The sequence below is a fragment of the Cyprinodon tularosa genome, unplaced genomic scaffold (assembly GCF_016077235.1).
Source record: "Cyprinodon tularosa strain WSP-4 unplaced genomic scaffold, ASM1607723v1 ctg951, whole genome shotgun sequence".
Lineage (NCBI taxonomy): Eukaryota > Metazoa > Chordata > Actinopteri > Cyprinodontiformes > Cyprinodontidae > Cyprinodon > Cyprinodon tularosa.
This window is the reverse complement of record NW_024039731.1, coordinates 102,103-118,921: the sequence shown is the minus strand read 5'-3', so window position 1 is coordinate 118,921 and position 16,819 is coordinate 102,103. Positions and strand designations below refer to the sequence as shown.

Genomic DNA, 16,819 nt, shown 5'->3' with positions numbered 1-16,819 from the left:
TGGAAACCTTGCTCCTGCAGGTTCTTCCCCTCCGCTGCACTCACAGAGACTGATAGATCTGTGAGAGCTTCGTTAGGATTAGTGGTCAGTTTGTACCACAGGAATACTTTGTCTCCTCCAGCACTTGCGTTGGTGTTTTCATCCAGTCTGAAGAACCCATCCTGAAACTGCTTAGCGTCATCTTGGAAGCCAGCTGTAGCTCTAATCTCAGAGATGTAGGTTTGTTCTCTTCTCTTCACCCACAGGAAGATCTGAGTTCCTGAAGTTCCCCTCTTCATGTTGCAGGCGAGCCTATCCCAGCCCAGATGATACAGCTGTGGAGCTGCTTGTTGCTCTGTGGTGACAAAGAGGTCGGTAATGGGAGATCCTCCCTCTGAAGGACCTTGTTTGTACCAGAGATGGAGAGGATCTCCACCGGTTTTGTAATTTAGATTTTCCTCAACTTGCTTGTACCCTGCTTCCTCCAGGCCTTTAGACATTTCCCCACTGAAGCTGAACTGAATGTTGGTGATTGGTTCATCATTTCCCTTTTTGTACCACATGTACATTTTATAACCACCGGCTCTTTTGGTCAGACTGACAGGGATCTGGATAAAGCCTTCTTTAGATAATTTCTGTTCTTCCGTTTTTACTTCAGTGGGGCCACCCTTTTCTATATAAACAGTGATGTCAGTGATGCAATCGTTGTCTGTGTTGGAAGGCATGTCGTCTACCTGCATCAGAAACAACAAAGTGTTGATCAGAGAAACTTCAATGTAAATAAATTTGCAATTATTCACAGAAACATCAACCAGTTAAGAGCTTCATAGACATCTAGTTTATACATCCTCTGCAGCAGAGGAGAGGAAGTCAGGCTCTCCTCCGTCTGCTTCCTGATTCTGACCCAAACCTCCAAGCAACTGGAATCAAATGTAACCTGAAGCTGCGATGCTGAAGCTGAGCTGCCTAAAGACGCTGTAACCTCATGAAATCAGAGCCAATCAGGATGATGGAGACTTACGTGTCTGCAGGCAGAGGTCGGCTGGCTGAGGTCTTCTGGAGGTCTGAAGGCTACTGTTCCTGAGCTGCTCTCCTGCTCTTTATACACCTGCTGGGAGCTGGGCTGTGGTGGGAAAGCTCCACCTCTCAGGAGAGGCTTTCTCTGGAAACCCCCCCCCCCCCCCCTCGTCCCAACGGAAGGTTGGGCTGCTGGCAGCTTTCTCAGGAAGCCAGAGATCTGGCAGGTAGGAGTCCTTTGATGGGGGGACAGATGGGCGGCTCCACTTCTTTGGAAAGCAGAAAGATTTCTTCACTGATTCGGTCGTCTTTGTCGCCACTCGGCTGCGTTATTGAAGCGCTCTGGTGTCCAAAGGTCCCTAATGTTCATCTCTACTGTCCTCAATGTGCTGCTGCTCCTCTGACCAACACAAACATTTGAACAGATTTCACTTTGTTAGTCGCTGCACTTGATTCTGGTTCCTTTTAAGATTATCAGAAATAATAACTTTATTTCCTTTAAAGTCTAAAAGAGTTTTTTCCCTTTCCTGGATGGATGTCACAGGTCATGTGTGTCCCTTGTTCTCCTGGTCGCCGCCTTTAGAGCGGCCTGCTGCAGGCTCTTCTCTAAGCAGCTCTGACATCAGCTGCTGCTTGCTGTCAAACCTGCAGCGATTGGTGAACACATTAAAGCAAAGTACTTTACTATCCTGGATCTTGTAATTCAGGTTAGTCAAAGAACTGCTGTTTCCCCCAGAGTTCAGAGCGCTTCAATAACGCAGCCGAGTGGCGACAAAGACGACCGAATCAGTGAAGAAATCTTTCTGCTTTCCAAAGAAGTGGAGCCGCCCATCTGTCCCCCCATCAAAGGACTCCTACCTGCCAGATCTCTGGCTTCCTGAGAAAGCTGCCAGCAGCCCAACCTTCCGTTGGGACGAGGGGGGGGGGGGGGGGGGGTTTCCAGAGAAAGCCTCTCCTGAGAGGTGGAGCTTTCCCACCACAGCCCAGCTCCCAGCAGGTGTATAAAGAGCAGGAGAGCAGCTCAGGAACAGCAGCCTTCAGACCTCCAGAAGACCTCAGCCAGCCGACCTCTGCCTGCAGACACGTAAGTCTCCATCATCCTGATTGGCTCTGATTTCATGAGGTTACAGCGTCTTTAGGCAGCTCAGCTTCAGCATCGCAGCTTCAGGTTACATTTGATTCCAGTTGCTTGGAGGTTTGGGTCAGAATCAGGAAGCAGACGGAGGAGAGCCTGACTTCCTCTCCTCTGCTGCAGCTTGTGGTGATGGTGGCTTCAGATGCAGGAGAGTTGGCCAAGACAGCCCACCCAGACCGATGGTCAGACCTGACCGGTTGAAGCCCGTTAGAAGTAGAGGCCATTTACCATTCGTCTGTTAAAGATGAACAGATAGAGGTTCAGGAGCCATTCTGTCTTCAGAAGAACGATGTCCAGAAGACACATGCTGACCTTTGACTGGTGGTTTAGTGTGGAGCTAAACTGGGACCATGTTTGATGTTATTAAATATCAAAAAATGAAAGAATAAAAATGACAAAAATAATGTTGAAACTGAAAAAACATAAATTTTTTTGAGTTTCAGATGTGTGGTTTTTGGGGGCTGAAATGACATGGGGTGTGGGATGATGACTGACAGCTTATCTGTTCCCAGGGGTTACATTCAGGAACCATGGTGACTTTCTGTAGAAGATCATCTACATCTATGTTTATTTAGAAAACTAACTGATCTGATCAGGGCTGCACTCATCGCATCTGACAAACTATGATTTTGATCAATTTGCTGAGTGTTTTCAGTCAGTTTGAAAGTAAAGCAGAAGATGCAGCTGGTTTCTCTCAGCTGCTTTAGGTATTGTAAGGTAATAAGTTTCATGTCTCCCTCTATTTCCCTGTGAGACAGAAAGAAAACCATCCTTTACGTCTTTAGCTGGTTGTTGGTGCCCACTGACCATGAAGCTCTGCTGCAGTCCAGCCGTTCTTCCGCTTTGAGAAGATGGGAAAAAACAATCATCAGATGGTGTAAAATTCCTGGATTAAAGCGAAGTCCAAGCATGAAGCGTTTTCTCTCAGACAGATCAGATAGAAAAAGGTCGTTGAACATCATGGGTTCTTCCAGTCACTGCAGATGGGTGGATACAGATTTCTCAGTGGTTGTTATTTTTCATGGGGGCTTTAAATGAGAATTGTATAATTAAAGATGTGTGAATATGTTAATATCTACATAAACTCGTTTATTTGCTCCCCTAACGGACTGTTGGAGCAGCGAGGACCAATAAGTTCATATAATATTGCTGGTGTTTAAAGATTACAGGAGGAATAAAATAAGCTTCATTCCCCTTTTCACACAAAACTACACGTACAATTATACATCATTTATCAATTTAGTCAAATTTGATTTTTTTATTGTTCCTTCTAAAATAAGGTTTTTCATTTATTAATTCAAATATTATTTTTCAGTTTCAAAATAAAGGTGTTCAAACAGACTTTCTGGCCCTAATTCAGCTGCATAATGTAGGGATTCCTAACTGGTTGATTCACATTGAAGTCCATCTCCATCTCTGACCAACATTTGATGCTTTTCTGTTGCAGGAAGTCAACATGTCTTACATCACTGAAATCGTGGTTTCTGTCAATCAAGACGAGGAGAAACAATTCCTTTTAGATGGCTACATCCAAAACCCTGTAAATCTGAACAAAGAATCCACCGGAGCAAAAAACTTCCTCTGGTACAAGAAGGGCAATGACAACGGAATCACCAGGATTCAGGCCTCATTTAATGATGAAATGAGCAAAGGCCTACATGATGCAGGGTACCAGAAAGTTTACAAGAATCTGAACCAAGGAGCAGGTGGAGATGAAATTTACCTGTGGTACCATAAGGATTCCACTAACCATGAAATTCCAATCAAAGATCTTTTCCTCTCCACTGAAAGAGAAGATGAAGCCCAACTCTTTCGTTTTGGGTGGGAGAAGCTCACCTGTAACTTGAATCGAAGAAATGGAGGCTGCAGGATCTACCTGTGGGTACAGAGAGCTGAACCAACCTTCGTCAGTGACATCATCGCCACTCGTAACTTCGAAGATGATCATTCAAAGTTCAAAGAGGGCTACATCCGTCTGGATGAGGACATCCACAGGGGTAGTGGGGGGCCCAGTATGTTCCTCTGGTACCTTCTGACCACAGATGAAAAGGAGGCCATCAAGGACCTGAAGATCTGTCAAGATAAATGTCCTTCAACAGATTATAAAAAGGTGGAGCAGAACCTCAACGAGGGCAAGGGTACCCCAATATTCCTCTGCTACACCAAAGATGGCCAAAGCAAGAAGGCCATCCAAACCATCTCTCTGATTATCAAGGAGATTGGTAAGGAATTCTATGAAATTGCCGGGGTCCAGCTGTTGGAAACGGATCTTAACGAAGGCAATGAAGGAGTGGCAGAGTACCTGTGCTTCTATCAGTGAGGGTCACCATGGTAACAAAGCTGAGCATGCTCAGTCGGGGATTTTAGTTTGGTGATGGGGTATTTCTGTTTGTTTGGGAATGACATAATCCTTTAGCTCTTTGATTTCTGAGGTTTTAAGTTGGATGTAGAATAAGTCAAACAAAGTTGTTGACTTTTCTTTGATCACTCTGTTCTGATTTTCTCTTTAAATAAACATCCTGCATCTGAAATCATCTCTGCCTCATTTTATATCCAAGGGTTTTCCCTGTGCTGGTAGACCTGGAAGACAGGTTCATATTTTTTACGCCAGCGGGGGATCTAGAAAATATTAATGGGCTGGTAAAGAGTGGCAGGAAGTCTTTCTGGGGCGGCAACAGCAGATGGTATTATACTGCAAGACACTGGCGACCTGTGCTGGGTCCCCCGCCTCTCACCTGATCCTTTCTGGGTCATGAATGATACTGTGGTGCAGAAAATGATGGCGTACACGGATACACCAGCATGTAAACACGCACAGCAGCATCTCAGACAGCACAGGTAGAAAACATCCAGATAAGGTACGGAATAAAATGGGTCTGAGAAGATCTGTGGACACAGTTATTCACCCAAGTTCATGGAAGATTGTTCGGAAACACATTTTAACTGAAACAAACTACTGGACATTAATATCATCACAGAACTTTTCCTCCCACTCATTGCTAAATGCTAGAAATAACATTTTGACATTTATTAAAATAACTCTCCTCTCTGTTCTTCCATTGGTAGATCACTAAAAATAAGATTCTTCCTGATCAAAATCACACTCCTAGACTGAACTGTAAAAGGTTTTCTAAATTCCATTTTTACAGCAGAAACTAAATTTCAGATATTAAAAATAATTATACTAGTAAGAATCAATTTTACATTAGAAATGTTTACACATTATGAGTGGCTGTTCTGACATTTATCAGCTTGACTGAATATTTATGATATCAGAAATTTTTTTTAAGTCAAAAAAATACAAATGCTAAGCAGTAACAATAGGAATATGGAGATCTGCTATTAATTTCTAGACATCCAGAATGTTTATTCCAGATGTGGAGAGTGTCATTTTGTTTGAAATGATCATTTTGAAAAATATATATTTTTTACAGATATCAGGAGTACAGATTCAGTAAAACTAATACATATCAAAATGGCTTGCCATAGATGTTATGACCATAATAACATTTTTTTTCTCTAAATGTAGTAGATCAATGAATCTATTTGGCTGAAATCTTTTTGCAGCCGGTGAAGATGAACAATAAAAACGTTCTAATTTATAGAACCTGTTCATCTCACGGGTTCCTCCTGTTGTGGAATAATAGATATTTAATTCATCAGGTGTTGTTAGTTGAGTAAATGAAGCTTTAATTTGCTTACTAACCAGGGTTTATGCCTTTCACCTCTGGATGGTTCCTGGATGGCTGTTAAAATCCAGGTATTCCACCAATTTAGTGATCTAGGCTAGTTTATCAGCAGAGCGATTAATTATCAAAGAACTTTTTATTTCTTTTTATTCAAACTATTACCAAAAGGAGAGTGGATCTGGCCTGAGTGATAAACCATTCGTATATGAATCACAAACAACTGCGAGTTAAAAATGACGCCTTTATTCTAATAATTCAGGATTACAGAAATCTAACATCTGTGCAAACACGCTATTAGAAAATAAACACGACATAAAGGAGTAGTTTTGAAAGAAAGAGAACAAAATCCTGAGTCCGTTTAATTGGCTACTGAGATTGTCCAAGATAGGCCAGATGTTAATACATTCCACTACGTAAAAGCAGTGTATCTTAACTTATGAAGTCACAAAACGGCCTCTCCTAGCATGTGGTTGCACGCGGTTCAACCACCAACTACGTGACTTAAATTACCTGTAGATAATGGGAAAGGTTTTGCAGTTCTATCGTAGTAGAATAAAAGGCAAGGTTCCAGGGAATTGTCAACTGCCCAAGGAGACATTTTTGATCAATTGCAAAGAAAATAAGGTTCTTTTAATGTTGCAATAGACAAAAATGTTAAAGACAAAATAACAGAGAACTTTTCTTTTTGGGGAGCAGAAAGGCAGTTCAGGTTTTGTTCCGCCTGTGAACCAAAAGACCTCGCATAGGAACGAGAGGCTCTCTCTAAGGGTGAGAGGAAGGCTGTAGGTGCCGCCAGAAGGCATTTCATTTTACTGAGACGTCGGTAATCTAGAGTGGGATCCCCCCAGTTATCCAGGTCGGCACCAGAGGATTGGTGTGTATCGGGCAGAGTTAAATTACCTGTAGATAATGGGAAAGGTTTTGCAGTTCTATCGTAGTAGAATAAAAGGCAAGGTTCCAGAGAATTGTCAACTGCCCAAGGAGACATTTTTAATCAAATGCTAACCCAACTGTTTTTAATATTCTTTTTTGTTTCTGCATTTTTTTTATTTTATTTTATTCATTTTTAATTTTTTTTCCTACTTGCTTTGATTCTGTTTTATCTTCCTGTATTTTAATCATGTAAAGCACTTTGCATTGTCTCTGTACTGAATTGTGCTATACAAATAAATTTGCCTTGCCTTGCCTTACCAACCGCCAGCATCAAAAAGAACATCACCACCCGTCACTTTGACGGCAGGAAGGCGGAAGGCTACTCTCAGATCGCTTCCAGGGGACATCAGGCAGGAAGAGAGGAGGCTAATTCCGCTAGCCTCCAGGAAGCATCCATGTGGTGGAGGGGGGGGGGGGGGGGTCAGCTGTGGCTCACCACCATCAGTGTGTGAGTGTGTGAATGGGTGAATGAATGTAGAGTAAAGCGCTTCGGTCAAGTCTCCTGACTTGATAAAGGCTCTATATAAGTACAGGACGTCTACCATTTAGAACAGGACAGGAAAAACAGGAGAAAAGATGAAAGAAAGAGAAAAAACAAAGAAATGATAAAACATTTTCAGTCTGCTTCATTACCTGCAAAGACATGGAAAAAGAACAGAACAACCACTGGATATAGAATAAGAGATACAGTAAAGTAACACCTTGATTCTATTGCTGAAGTATAAGCAGTATTATTTAATCTGACATGTACTCTATGTGGAGAGTGGCGGTCTAGCGGTTAGGGCATAGGGCTTTGAATCCTGAGGTTGTGAGTTTGACCCCCCACTCCCACAGACTGCCACTCTGGCTCCCTGAACAAGACCCTTAACCCCACACTGCTCCCCTGGCGCCGCACACTGGCAGCCCGCTGCTCGCCATGGGGATGGCTTAAATGCAGAGAATTCATTTTGTTGTTCTGTACTTGTGACTGTGGAAAGACAATAAAGTTGAATTATTATTATGGTACCTGAAGATCAGAATATGGGCTTTCTGTATGGAAGTACATTTCTGAGTACCTGGAACCAAGGACTTGTAGGGATTCTCCCTCATTTCTACCAACATGTGGACTTTGCAACTCGGGGTGAAAACAGTTTAGATCTGGTTTACTCTGACATCAGAGATGCATTCAGAGCAGCCCCCCGCCCCCACCTCGGGTCATCAGATCACCTCTCTGTCATGCTTATCCTTGTATATAAAACCCCAGCTGATCAGGGCTAAACCGACAGTTAAAGAGGTCAGAGTGTGGTCTGAGGGCGCCATGGAAACACTCCAAGACTGTTTTGAATGCTCTGACTGGAACATCTTCAAGGCTGCAGCAACATATGACAACTTATTAAATATTGATGAGTATGCCATGACTGTGTCAGCCTACATCAACAAATGCATTGAGGACGTCAGCATCAAAAAGAACATCACCACCCGGGCCAACCAACCACCCTGGATAAATGGAGAGGTTCAGAAATCGCTAAAAGCACCAAACTCAGCTTTCAAGTCTGGTGAGAAAGAGGCTCTGAGAACAGCGAGAGGAAACTTAAACCATCAGATCAGCGAAGCAGAACCACAGCCAGAAGATCCAGGATCTTTTCCACAACGACAGCAACACCAGGAGGATGTGGAAAGGCATTCGGATGATCACAGACTACAACTCTGAGGAGAGTCAACCCAAGGAAGGCCCCAGGGCCTGATAACACACCTGGGCAGGTGTATAAGGAGTGGTCAGATCAGCTGGCTGGTGTCCTCACAGACATCTTTAACACCTGGCTGGACCAATCCATAGTGCCAGCATGCTTCCAGTCTGCCTCCATTGTTCCAGAAGCCTCAGGTCGCCTCCCTCAATGATTAGCGGCCTGTCGCTCTGACTCCCATCATGATGAAGTGCTTCCAAAGGCTGGTTAAAGAACACATCGTCTCCAGTCTGCCGCCAACATTCCACCCGTTCCAGTTCGCCTACCGACGGAACCGCTCCACTGAGGACGCCGTCTCTGCTGCTCTCCACCTGAGCCTGGCACACCTGGAGGAGAAGAACACCTACGATGGATGCTGTTCCTGGACTTCAGTTCAGCTTTCAGCACCATCATCCCACAGCATCTGATGGGCAAACTGGAACAGCTGGGCTTCAATACACCCCTCTGCTATTGGCTGCTAGACTTCCTCACCAACAGACCTCAGTCAGTCCGGGTCGGACCTCTGATGTCATCAGTCTAAGCCCCTCCCCTCAGGGCTGCGTCCTGAGCCCCCTGCTGTTCACCCTGATGACACACGACTGCGTCCCCAGGTTCACCACCAATCACATGTCTAAGTCTAAACATCGGACTAATTCAGGAACTAAAGCAGCCTGATTGGCTGTAAGGTGAAGCCAGAGGACACTAAGTTTACTGAAGGAAACCTGCTGCTGACCAGGTTAACTCTGGGAGGATGTTACCATGGCAACAGAAACAGAGGATGAGGAAACTCTCTTTCAGTAAACCTGCTTTGTGAAATGGACTCCTGGAGGGAAAGTTTGGGATTCTTCCTGACCGCCAGCTGCTGAGGAGTTGGTTTGTTCTGTGGATCTGGAGAAGGCTCCTGATTATTTCCCTTAAGGATTTGTGGGGGAAGCTTCCAGAATAAAGGCAACAGGGAGCTTTCTTCTTCTCTGAACACAAAGCAGAACATTAATGCAGACAGTTTGTGGTATCCAAGGACGAGCTGTTGTGACGCGTTCTGCTGCTCCGTTATGAACGTGTTCAGCATGAGTTGGATCGGTCTGCAGCTGAGGTTCTGCCTCAGAAAAAACTAGACTTCCCCCTCTGGGTCTGGGATCCAGATCTACCTCCAGGGAGGACTTTAAGTAACCCGGCATCCTGGTCTGTCGGAACCAGTGGGAGACTGACCAAGAGATTTACTGGCATGGTACCAGTTATGCTCTGGACTGTGGTCAGGAATCAGGAGTCCACAAGAAGGCTCTCAATTCTGGTTGGTTCTGACCCACATCTGGCTGTTTCTAGCTGTTCAAAGAGACGTTTATAGAAGGAACTCGTGACTGTCTAAGTGAGAAGTGGTATCAGGACTCAGGAATAGTTCCCTCAGCATCCATCATTATCTCCCACTACAGCAGGGACTGTTAGCATCCCATGCAGGTGGTGTTCATAGCAGGAAGCGTGTCCAGCAGAGCGGTCTCTGTAGACGCTCCCTTCCTGGATGGAGGTGGAACGTTCTAGAGAGACTGGGGTGGGGGGTATCCATCCAATGAAGTCGAACTGCAGAAACAAACAGAAGCTCCTGGTTTCTATGGTGTTCTGGTTCACCGTTATCATTCCTGAAACCAACATCTTTCCAGAATGAGATAAAAGTCAGACGTAATCATCCAAGCACTCGACCATCGGATCAATGTGGCAGTTATATTATTAATATTTTATAATTCACACATTTTCCAAAGCATCAATGAAACAACAGCGAGGCCATCTGATGCTAGGAAAACATCCCATAGTATTATGGGGAGTGGCGCCATTACAATATTATAATAAATAACTGAACACAGTTTATGTTTCATAGCTTCACAGATCTTAGTTTCATCTCAGCCATAAAGTTTTATTAAAGTTGTTGCTTCTTACATGAGTGGAAAAGTATTATAAACAACATTTAGCTTCCCTCTCTGCCTTTAGAAACACCCGTTATATTAAACGGTGGTCCGGTCCGGACCGACCCAAACCCTGAATGGGTGACCTCACCGTGCCGTTTATTAATGTTTTATCAGGCAGGAAGATTATCCTGTTTCACCTATACTTCATTTCTAAACTAGCCTTCCTGTTATCTTCTCTTTATCTTTCCCTGTTTGTTCAAAGACTAATAGGGAACAATATGTTCAGCTTAATTCTCATTAGAAGACGGGACATAACTTGTTGTGGCCCCCAACCATCAATTTTGGTCCCTAAAATGTTTTGATCATATATAAACGACCTTTATCATATCTCAGCCAAGTTTAATGATGACAGTAGCAAAGTCTGTTCAGGGAAAGATCTACAGCTCCTAATGACTGACAGCTCAACAGAAGTTAAAATGATGGTTTGACAGTAATAAATCATCAATCAGCATTTCTAAATCTAAAACGATCATTTTCAGCAAACAACCGAAAGATATTCAGTTAAATATTCAAATAAAGAATATTCATTTGAGAGAGATGTTTGTCCTTTTCTTCACAGTTTAAGGCAAATGCTAAATATAAATTTAAATACATACTGATGTCATCTCTATATTTATGTTTAATCTATTTATGTATATAATATGATGATTGGAATTCATCATTTAAATGATTTAATTAAACAATATGTAAAATAACATTTTATACAACAAAACATTTACAACGCCTCAATAGTGATATATTCTCCTAACCCATTACTGTCGAGCTAGAATCATCGTTAGGCTAAACCGTAACGGACTAGCATCCCTAACATTAGCTGAACTGTTGGCTAATGCTAATTCACGAGGATGAATGTAATTAGGAAATTAAAGCGTTGTTTGACTAGCTAGCTTCAGAGTACAGATTGTTTGCTAATCCTAAAGGCAAATCACGTTAGCCTCGGCTGCTGCAGACAGGCTAACGTTAGCCTGGATCAGTTAACCGTGCCCAGCTCGGTTCCATTTACACACATTGCTACTGTCCATAAGTGTTAGTCTTCTTCTTCAGCACAAGGTGTGTGTGTGTGTGTGTGTGTGCTATCAAGTGTTTAATGTGTATGTGTGTGCAAACTTCTGTGATGACTGTGTGACATAGATTTTTAACAATTACGTTCACTTGACTTGATTTGAGTGCAGAGCATGGTGATAACTTCAAAGAAGCATAATTCTTCTATTTTGATGAGAAGTGGCAAAATTATTGACAAAATCATCCATGTCAAGGGCACGTGCCCTCCTGGACTCAACACTTAGAATGGCTAGATGATTCAACCGGTCATCCATCATTGTTGTCCTGAGATGTGTTTTTATTAGCTTTAAGGCAGAGAAGCTTCTCTCACAGGAAGCAGTGCTAACAGGTATAACAATGGCAATTTTGCAGAGCCTGAATAGCTCGTGAAAAACTTCTTTGTAGGGCTCAAGAAAGACAAGAAATTCAAGCAGAGAAGCTGGTTTGTCTAACCCCCTTTTCATTCTCCTTTCCAGTAGCCGCTTTGTTTGGTGAACTTCATGTCTAAGGTCACATACATCAGACTCAAAGGTTTGGGCATAGGCAAACAAAGGCTCATTATTTAGAAAGGTTGCACTATTTGGATTGAGAGACTGGACACCATGCATGATCTCACAATTTTTGCCAGAAAAACGCCTATCCAGCTCACTAATTAGACAATCAATGACTTGGTAAAATAATGCTCTGGGGAAATCCTCTTCATTCCAATTTCTCTGCCCTACTGAGCTCATCATCAGTGAGTCCAGGAATTTTGAGCTTATTTTTCGTTGCCTTTTCTTGTCTGCTTGTACACCAATTTCACACTGTTGTGCAAGCTCCTCAACCTCTTTCCACAGTTTGCTAAAATAATCATCAGATCTGTAATTGTGGAAAGTGCTTTTAAGGGACTGTACTAAATCCACAGCCCTTGCTAAGTTGAGAGTGCTGGACTGGAGCATGTCTGACAGACACTTGGCATCCCCAAGTACTTCACAGAAAGTGACCAAAAGCCCCAAGAACTGCAAGTCAATTTGTGAAAGAAGCCCCCTTGCTAGCACTGATCTTTCACCATGTTTTTCAAGTGAGAGATCTTGCAATAGTTTCAGCACTGCAGGAAGTCTGTCCCTAAGATTACGGCATGCTGCATATCTGCAGGCCCACCTGGTGTCTGAAAGTGACTGTAGTTCCCTGGGCTGCTGTGATGGATATAGTTTCTGTTGAACATCAAGCCACCTCAGGTGCACATAAGAGCCAGATATAAAGTTATATAGCTGCTGCAGAAGTGCAAAAAAGTCCACAACCTCAGGCACTGATTTTGTAGCATCAACAAGAACTAAATTTAAGCAATGAGCATTGCAATGCACGTAAAACGCAAATCTGGCATTGCTCTGTATTTTTGCTGCAACCCCAGAATGCTTGCCACTCATGACAGAGGCTCCGTCATAACCTTGTCCCACCAAGTTGTTCCTGTAGTCTAGACCATGTCTCTCTAAACAACGGACAATCATTTGACTGAGGCCTTCTGCATTAAGGGTCTCAGCTGGTTGGAAGCATAGGAAGCTTTCATGTATGGCACCATTGTAGTAGTAGCGCACTACCAACGACATTTGTTCCTTTTTTTCAAATCTTTTGTTTCGTCAGCCATAACACTAAAGACTTCACTTTCTTTCACTTCTGCAATTATTTGTTTTTGAACCATATCAGCTAATGTCTGAAGCATTTCATTTTGGATGTTGTGACTGGTGTACTTTGCATTACCAGATGCCTCTAATCTTTGCTGTATGAAGCTGTCATGTTTCGCGATTGTGTCAAGTATTGTCAAGAAGTTACCCTTGTTTTTTGATTCTTGAGACTCTTCATGACCCCTTTGGGGTATGTTTTGGGTGGCAGTCAAAAGGAGTACTTCTGCAATTGTTTTGATGTACTGCCTGTTTTCTTGCACCTTTTTTTTGTGCTTTTCATTTAGTGCATTTAACAAAGTCTGATCTACTTCTTTCCTCTTTTTGAACTCAGACCATGCATACATTGCGTTAATATGAAGCTCAGATCTAGAATGGAGTTTAAATCCTGCCTCTTTTGACAGTGCCTTTTTCCAATTTGAAAAGCCTACATCAGATGTGAAGGCAGAGTCAGGCGCATTGGGCAACGAAAAATGCCTGCAAGCAAAGCAGTAGCAAGAGTTTTTTGACACTGAATACTCAAGCCATGAATTGTTCGTGTACCACTTGCTATTGAAGGCCCTCTTGCTGGTGCCATGGAGAGTCTTGGGGTATTTACTCAAATGTGGCTGAACTGGTACCTCTTCTCTCGATGTTGAAATATCTGTAACATGATACAATGAATCATAGTTGAGAATCAGAGATGCACAAGGTGATCAGAAACAGCGAATTAGCAGGTATCACATAGACATATAGGTTTCAAATAGACCTACCACTGGGCCCTTTTGAAGGTGCAAAGGCAGTGCTGGACACATCTTCAGGCTCAGGTTGCTCTGGGTCTGGGTCGTCGTCTTGTTCAGAAGCCTCAGAGACTTCCTCAGAAGGAACTATATTGTGAAACAATAATAACAATAAAAATAATATAAATAAATAATGTTAAAAGCAACACATACTATAAATTACATATTATAGAACAATCTCACACTGACTGAACTTGGCATGTCTGACTTGCTCTGACCTGATGATGGTGGGCTGTGTTGTGCCTGACACTCCTCGGTAATGGTTCCAGTTTGGGACTTGTCATCATCTCGGTCCACTCTCACACCTACATAGTAGAAAAATATTTATTTAATAGTATGATCAAAATAAACAACCATTGTCTAAAACTAAACATACAACAATAACCAACATTCAAAATAATGTTTAACATAACTTAAAATGACTGAACTGAACATCTGAAATAATGTTAAATATAATTTAAAATAACTGAACATGTGACTGCTTCTGTATGTTCAAACCTGGCGATGATGACAGGCTGGATTCTGCTGGACTTTCCTGACTAGTCCCAGGATGAGGGCTGCCGGGGCTGCTGATCTGCTCTAAGCCTGATCTGTTTCTCTTAAAGTAGTTATAAATCGTGCCTCCCTGTCTTTTCATTCTCAACTGGAAAAAAAACGTTTTGTTACTCCTAGCATGCATGACTTCTCTTATCAAAGCAAAATGCAACATTTCGTGTCCAAAATGATGCACAAGGAAATTAATGAATACAGACTACATTATTACAGCCTAGAAATATCAGAACACAACAATAGGACATGTCTAGTGACTGCAATCTATCCAGGGGCGTGCATACATAGACACTAGGTGGTGCTAAAGCACTAGGAAGTTTGCCCTTTATCAACGAAAATGCCCTTTTGAAACTCGTTTTTTATTTTTATTATTAAGATTTTACTGAGGTCGGTTTTAAAATGATCTTTTGAAAACCTGAGCCATTAAAAACGACTGAAACAATGCCCCGAAATGAGCCACCTCCTTACACACCCGACCAGCCTCTCTCTCTTCCTTTGTCACGTGACCTCGCGCGGTCGCCCGCAGGGCATGCCAGATGCGCAGCATCATAGCAGTTCAGTAAGCATCTTCGGATAGCAGGAATGGTCGCTGACAGGCTGCTTCTCCCGTGCCCCATTAGCCAGGTAATATACAGATCAAGCAATATCATTTTGTTGTGCATTAAAATGTCTCATTCAGCAGCACCAAACATGCATTTTGCCGACTGGTCACCTGATAAACTAGTTAGGCTAGATAAAGTTTTACACTGTAGCCCAAGTCAATGACAGATAACGTGTGGACGTCCACATAGGCTACAAATAATTTCGGTAGAGTTTGCAATTGCAAATCTATGTGTTAAGACAAACGTTTTCTGTTGTATGGGTTTTGTTAGGAAACATTAATTAACAAATTTTGGTCTCTTTATTGTCTTAATTGTATATTGATTTAGTAAATGCAGCACAATACCAAGAAAGGAGGGTTAATCGTATTGAAAAATCTTAAAAGCTGTTCACATTTTATTTTTAAGTGGTTTGTACAAAATCAGCAGGTATTGAAATAGCTATTATTTTGTAGGCTACCATAAGTCATATCCACGTGACAAGACTTCCAGTCATGTTGCCCTAATAGCCCATTATTTAAACTAATGTGGCATATTTGTTAAAGCTATTATTATTATTATTATCATTATTATTGTCATGATGGTTATTATTAATATATTGTAGCCAGTCACAGCAGGGAAGCTCTATACCATCAACATCTACCAGGACAGGAGATGAGGAAGAGTTCAGGGAAGACACAGAGACAGAAAAAGACCAGGATGAGGGAGACCAGATGGATGAGGGATTTTTTCATTGAAAACTCACGTTTATAGAATGTTACAAATAAAAGTCAAAATTCATTCAACATGCGTGTGTATTTTTTTTTATAATTAAGTGTTACACGTGCGCTAAAAAGTGCCCTGCCCCCCTCCTGAGCACCTGCCCCCCAAAATGTCTGTGCACGCCTCTGAATCTATCCATTCAATTAAGGTTTCAGCCTGCCATAACTTTACTGTGGATTACATTTGTCTGCTGCCCTGAGACTAGCTAACTACATCGGTCGTGAATTATCTACGACTAGTAATGCATTTCATGACATGGGCAAACGGTTCTGATCAAAGATATTGCTGGTTTCATAATTCAGAAGGTTCTAGACACGGACATAAAAAAAAATGAAATAGTTTCCGTTCTCGTCAGCAGTATTTTCAGCAGACATGGGCATGAAATCACAGAAATTGACACTGAAACGCATCAATATCACCCACCTGCACCTGTCTGTTTACAGCCAGGCTAGCTTCTAGCTGCCCTTCGTGAAAAGCAAGGGCTTCTCCTTATCATTCTGATTTATGAAACGGACATCAATTGAACAGAGGATGATCCTCATTGACTGAACTTATCAAACTCTTAGTTATTGAGCTTCTTTTATGAATATAATCTGTGGACGTGCAGCCTACTCACCGGTAATGTTTTGCAGCTTGTTGCACTCGGTGGCTCCACAGGCGCTTTAGTTCTTCTTCTTTCACACTAGATTCACGACTGGAAAGGGGCTGCATAGCGCATGCTGCATTGCGCCATCTACTGTACAGGAAGAACATCGCAGTCAAAGACTTCAGACGTGCAACTGTTTTAGCGGTGCCGTCAATCATCTGGGGTGGCAGTTGGGGTAGCCAATCAGATTTCGGGGGAGTCAATTGCTCCCGTAGCCACCCCTATAGATCCGCCCCTGCCTGTGACCATCTTCTTACGGTTCTTTTTATTGCAGGTTGTCTCTTATAAAGTGGTTTATAAACCATAAGATTGTGATGCGATTTCCCAAGAGGAGGTCTTCCTTCAGAGATGCACGAGTCTTTAAAATTTTC

At 42.5% G+C, this 16,819-nt stretch overlaps 2 protein-coding genes and 1 long non-coding RNA gene across 3 annotated transcripts; 1 reads left to right on the top strand and 2 right to left on the bottom strand.

Annotated features, from left to right (window-relative positions):
- Positions 1–640: 640 nt before the first annotated feature.
- Positions 641–1,308, bottom strand: LOC119776724. Its single transcript, XR_005279811.1, has 2 exons — positions 1,001–1,308; positions 641–713 (listed from the first exon to the last, which is right to left on the bottom strand). It is a non-coding gene; the product is annotated as an uncharacterized LOC119776724 (long non-coding RNA).
- Positions 1,309–1,756: 448 nt separating this feature from the next.
- Positions 1,757–4,451, top strand: LOC119776716. Its single transcript, XM_038275295.1, has 2 exons — positions 1,757–2,080; positions 3,579–4,451. Exon 2 carries the CDS (start codon positions 3,588–3,590, stop codon positions 4,449–4,451), a length of 864 nt encoding a protein of 287 aa, XP_038131223.1. The 5' UTR covers positions 1,757–2,080; positions 3,579–3,587.
- Positions 4,452–11,424: 6,973 nt separating this feature from the next.
- LOC119776713 (zinc finger MYM-type protein 1-like) lies at positions 11,425–16,563 on the bottom strand. Its single transcript, XM_038275292.1, has 4 exons — positions 16,419–16,563; positions 14,111–14,197; positions 13,866–13,979; positions 11,425–13,756 (listed from the first exon to the last, which is right to left on the bottom strand). Exon 4 carries the CDS (start codon positions 13,039–13,041, stop codon positions 11,602–11,604), a length of 1,440 nt encoding a protein of 479 aa, XP_038131220.1. The 5' UTR covers positions 13,042–13,756; positions 13,866–13,979; positions 14,111–14,197; positions 16,419–16,563; the 3' UTR covers positions 11,425–11,601.
- Positions 16,564–16,819: the final 256 nt, after the last annotated feature.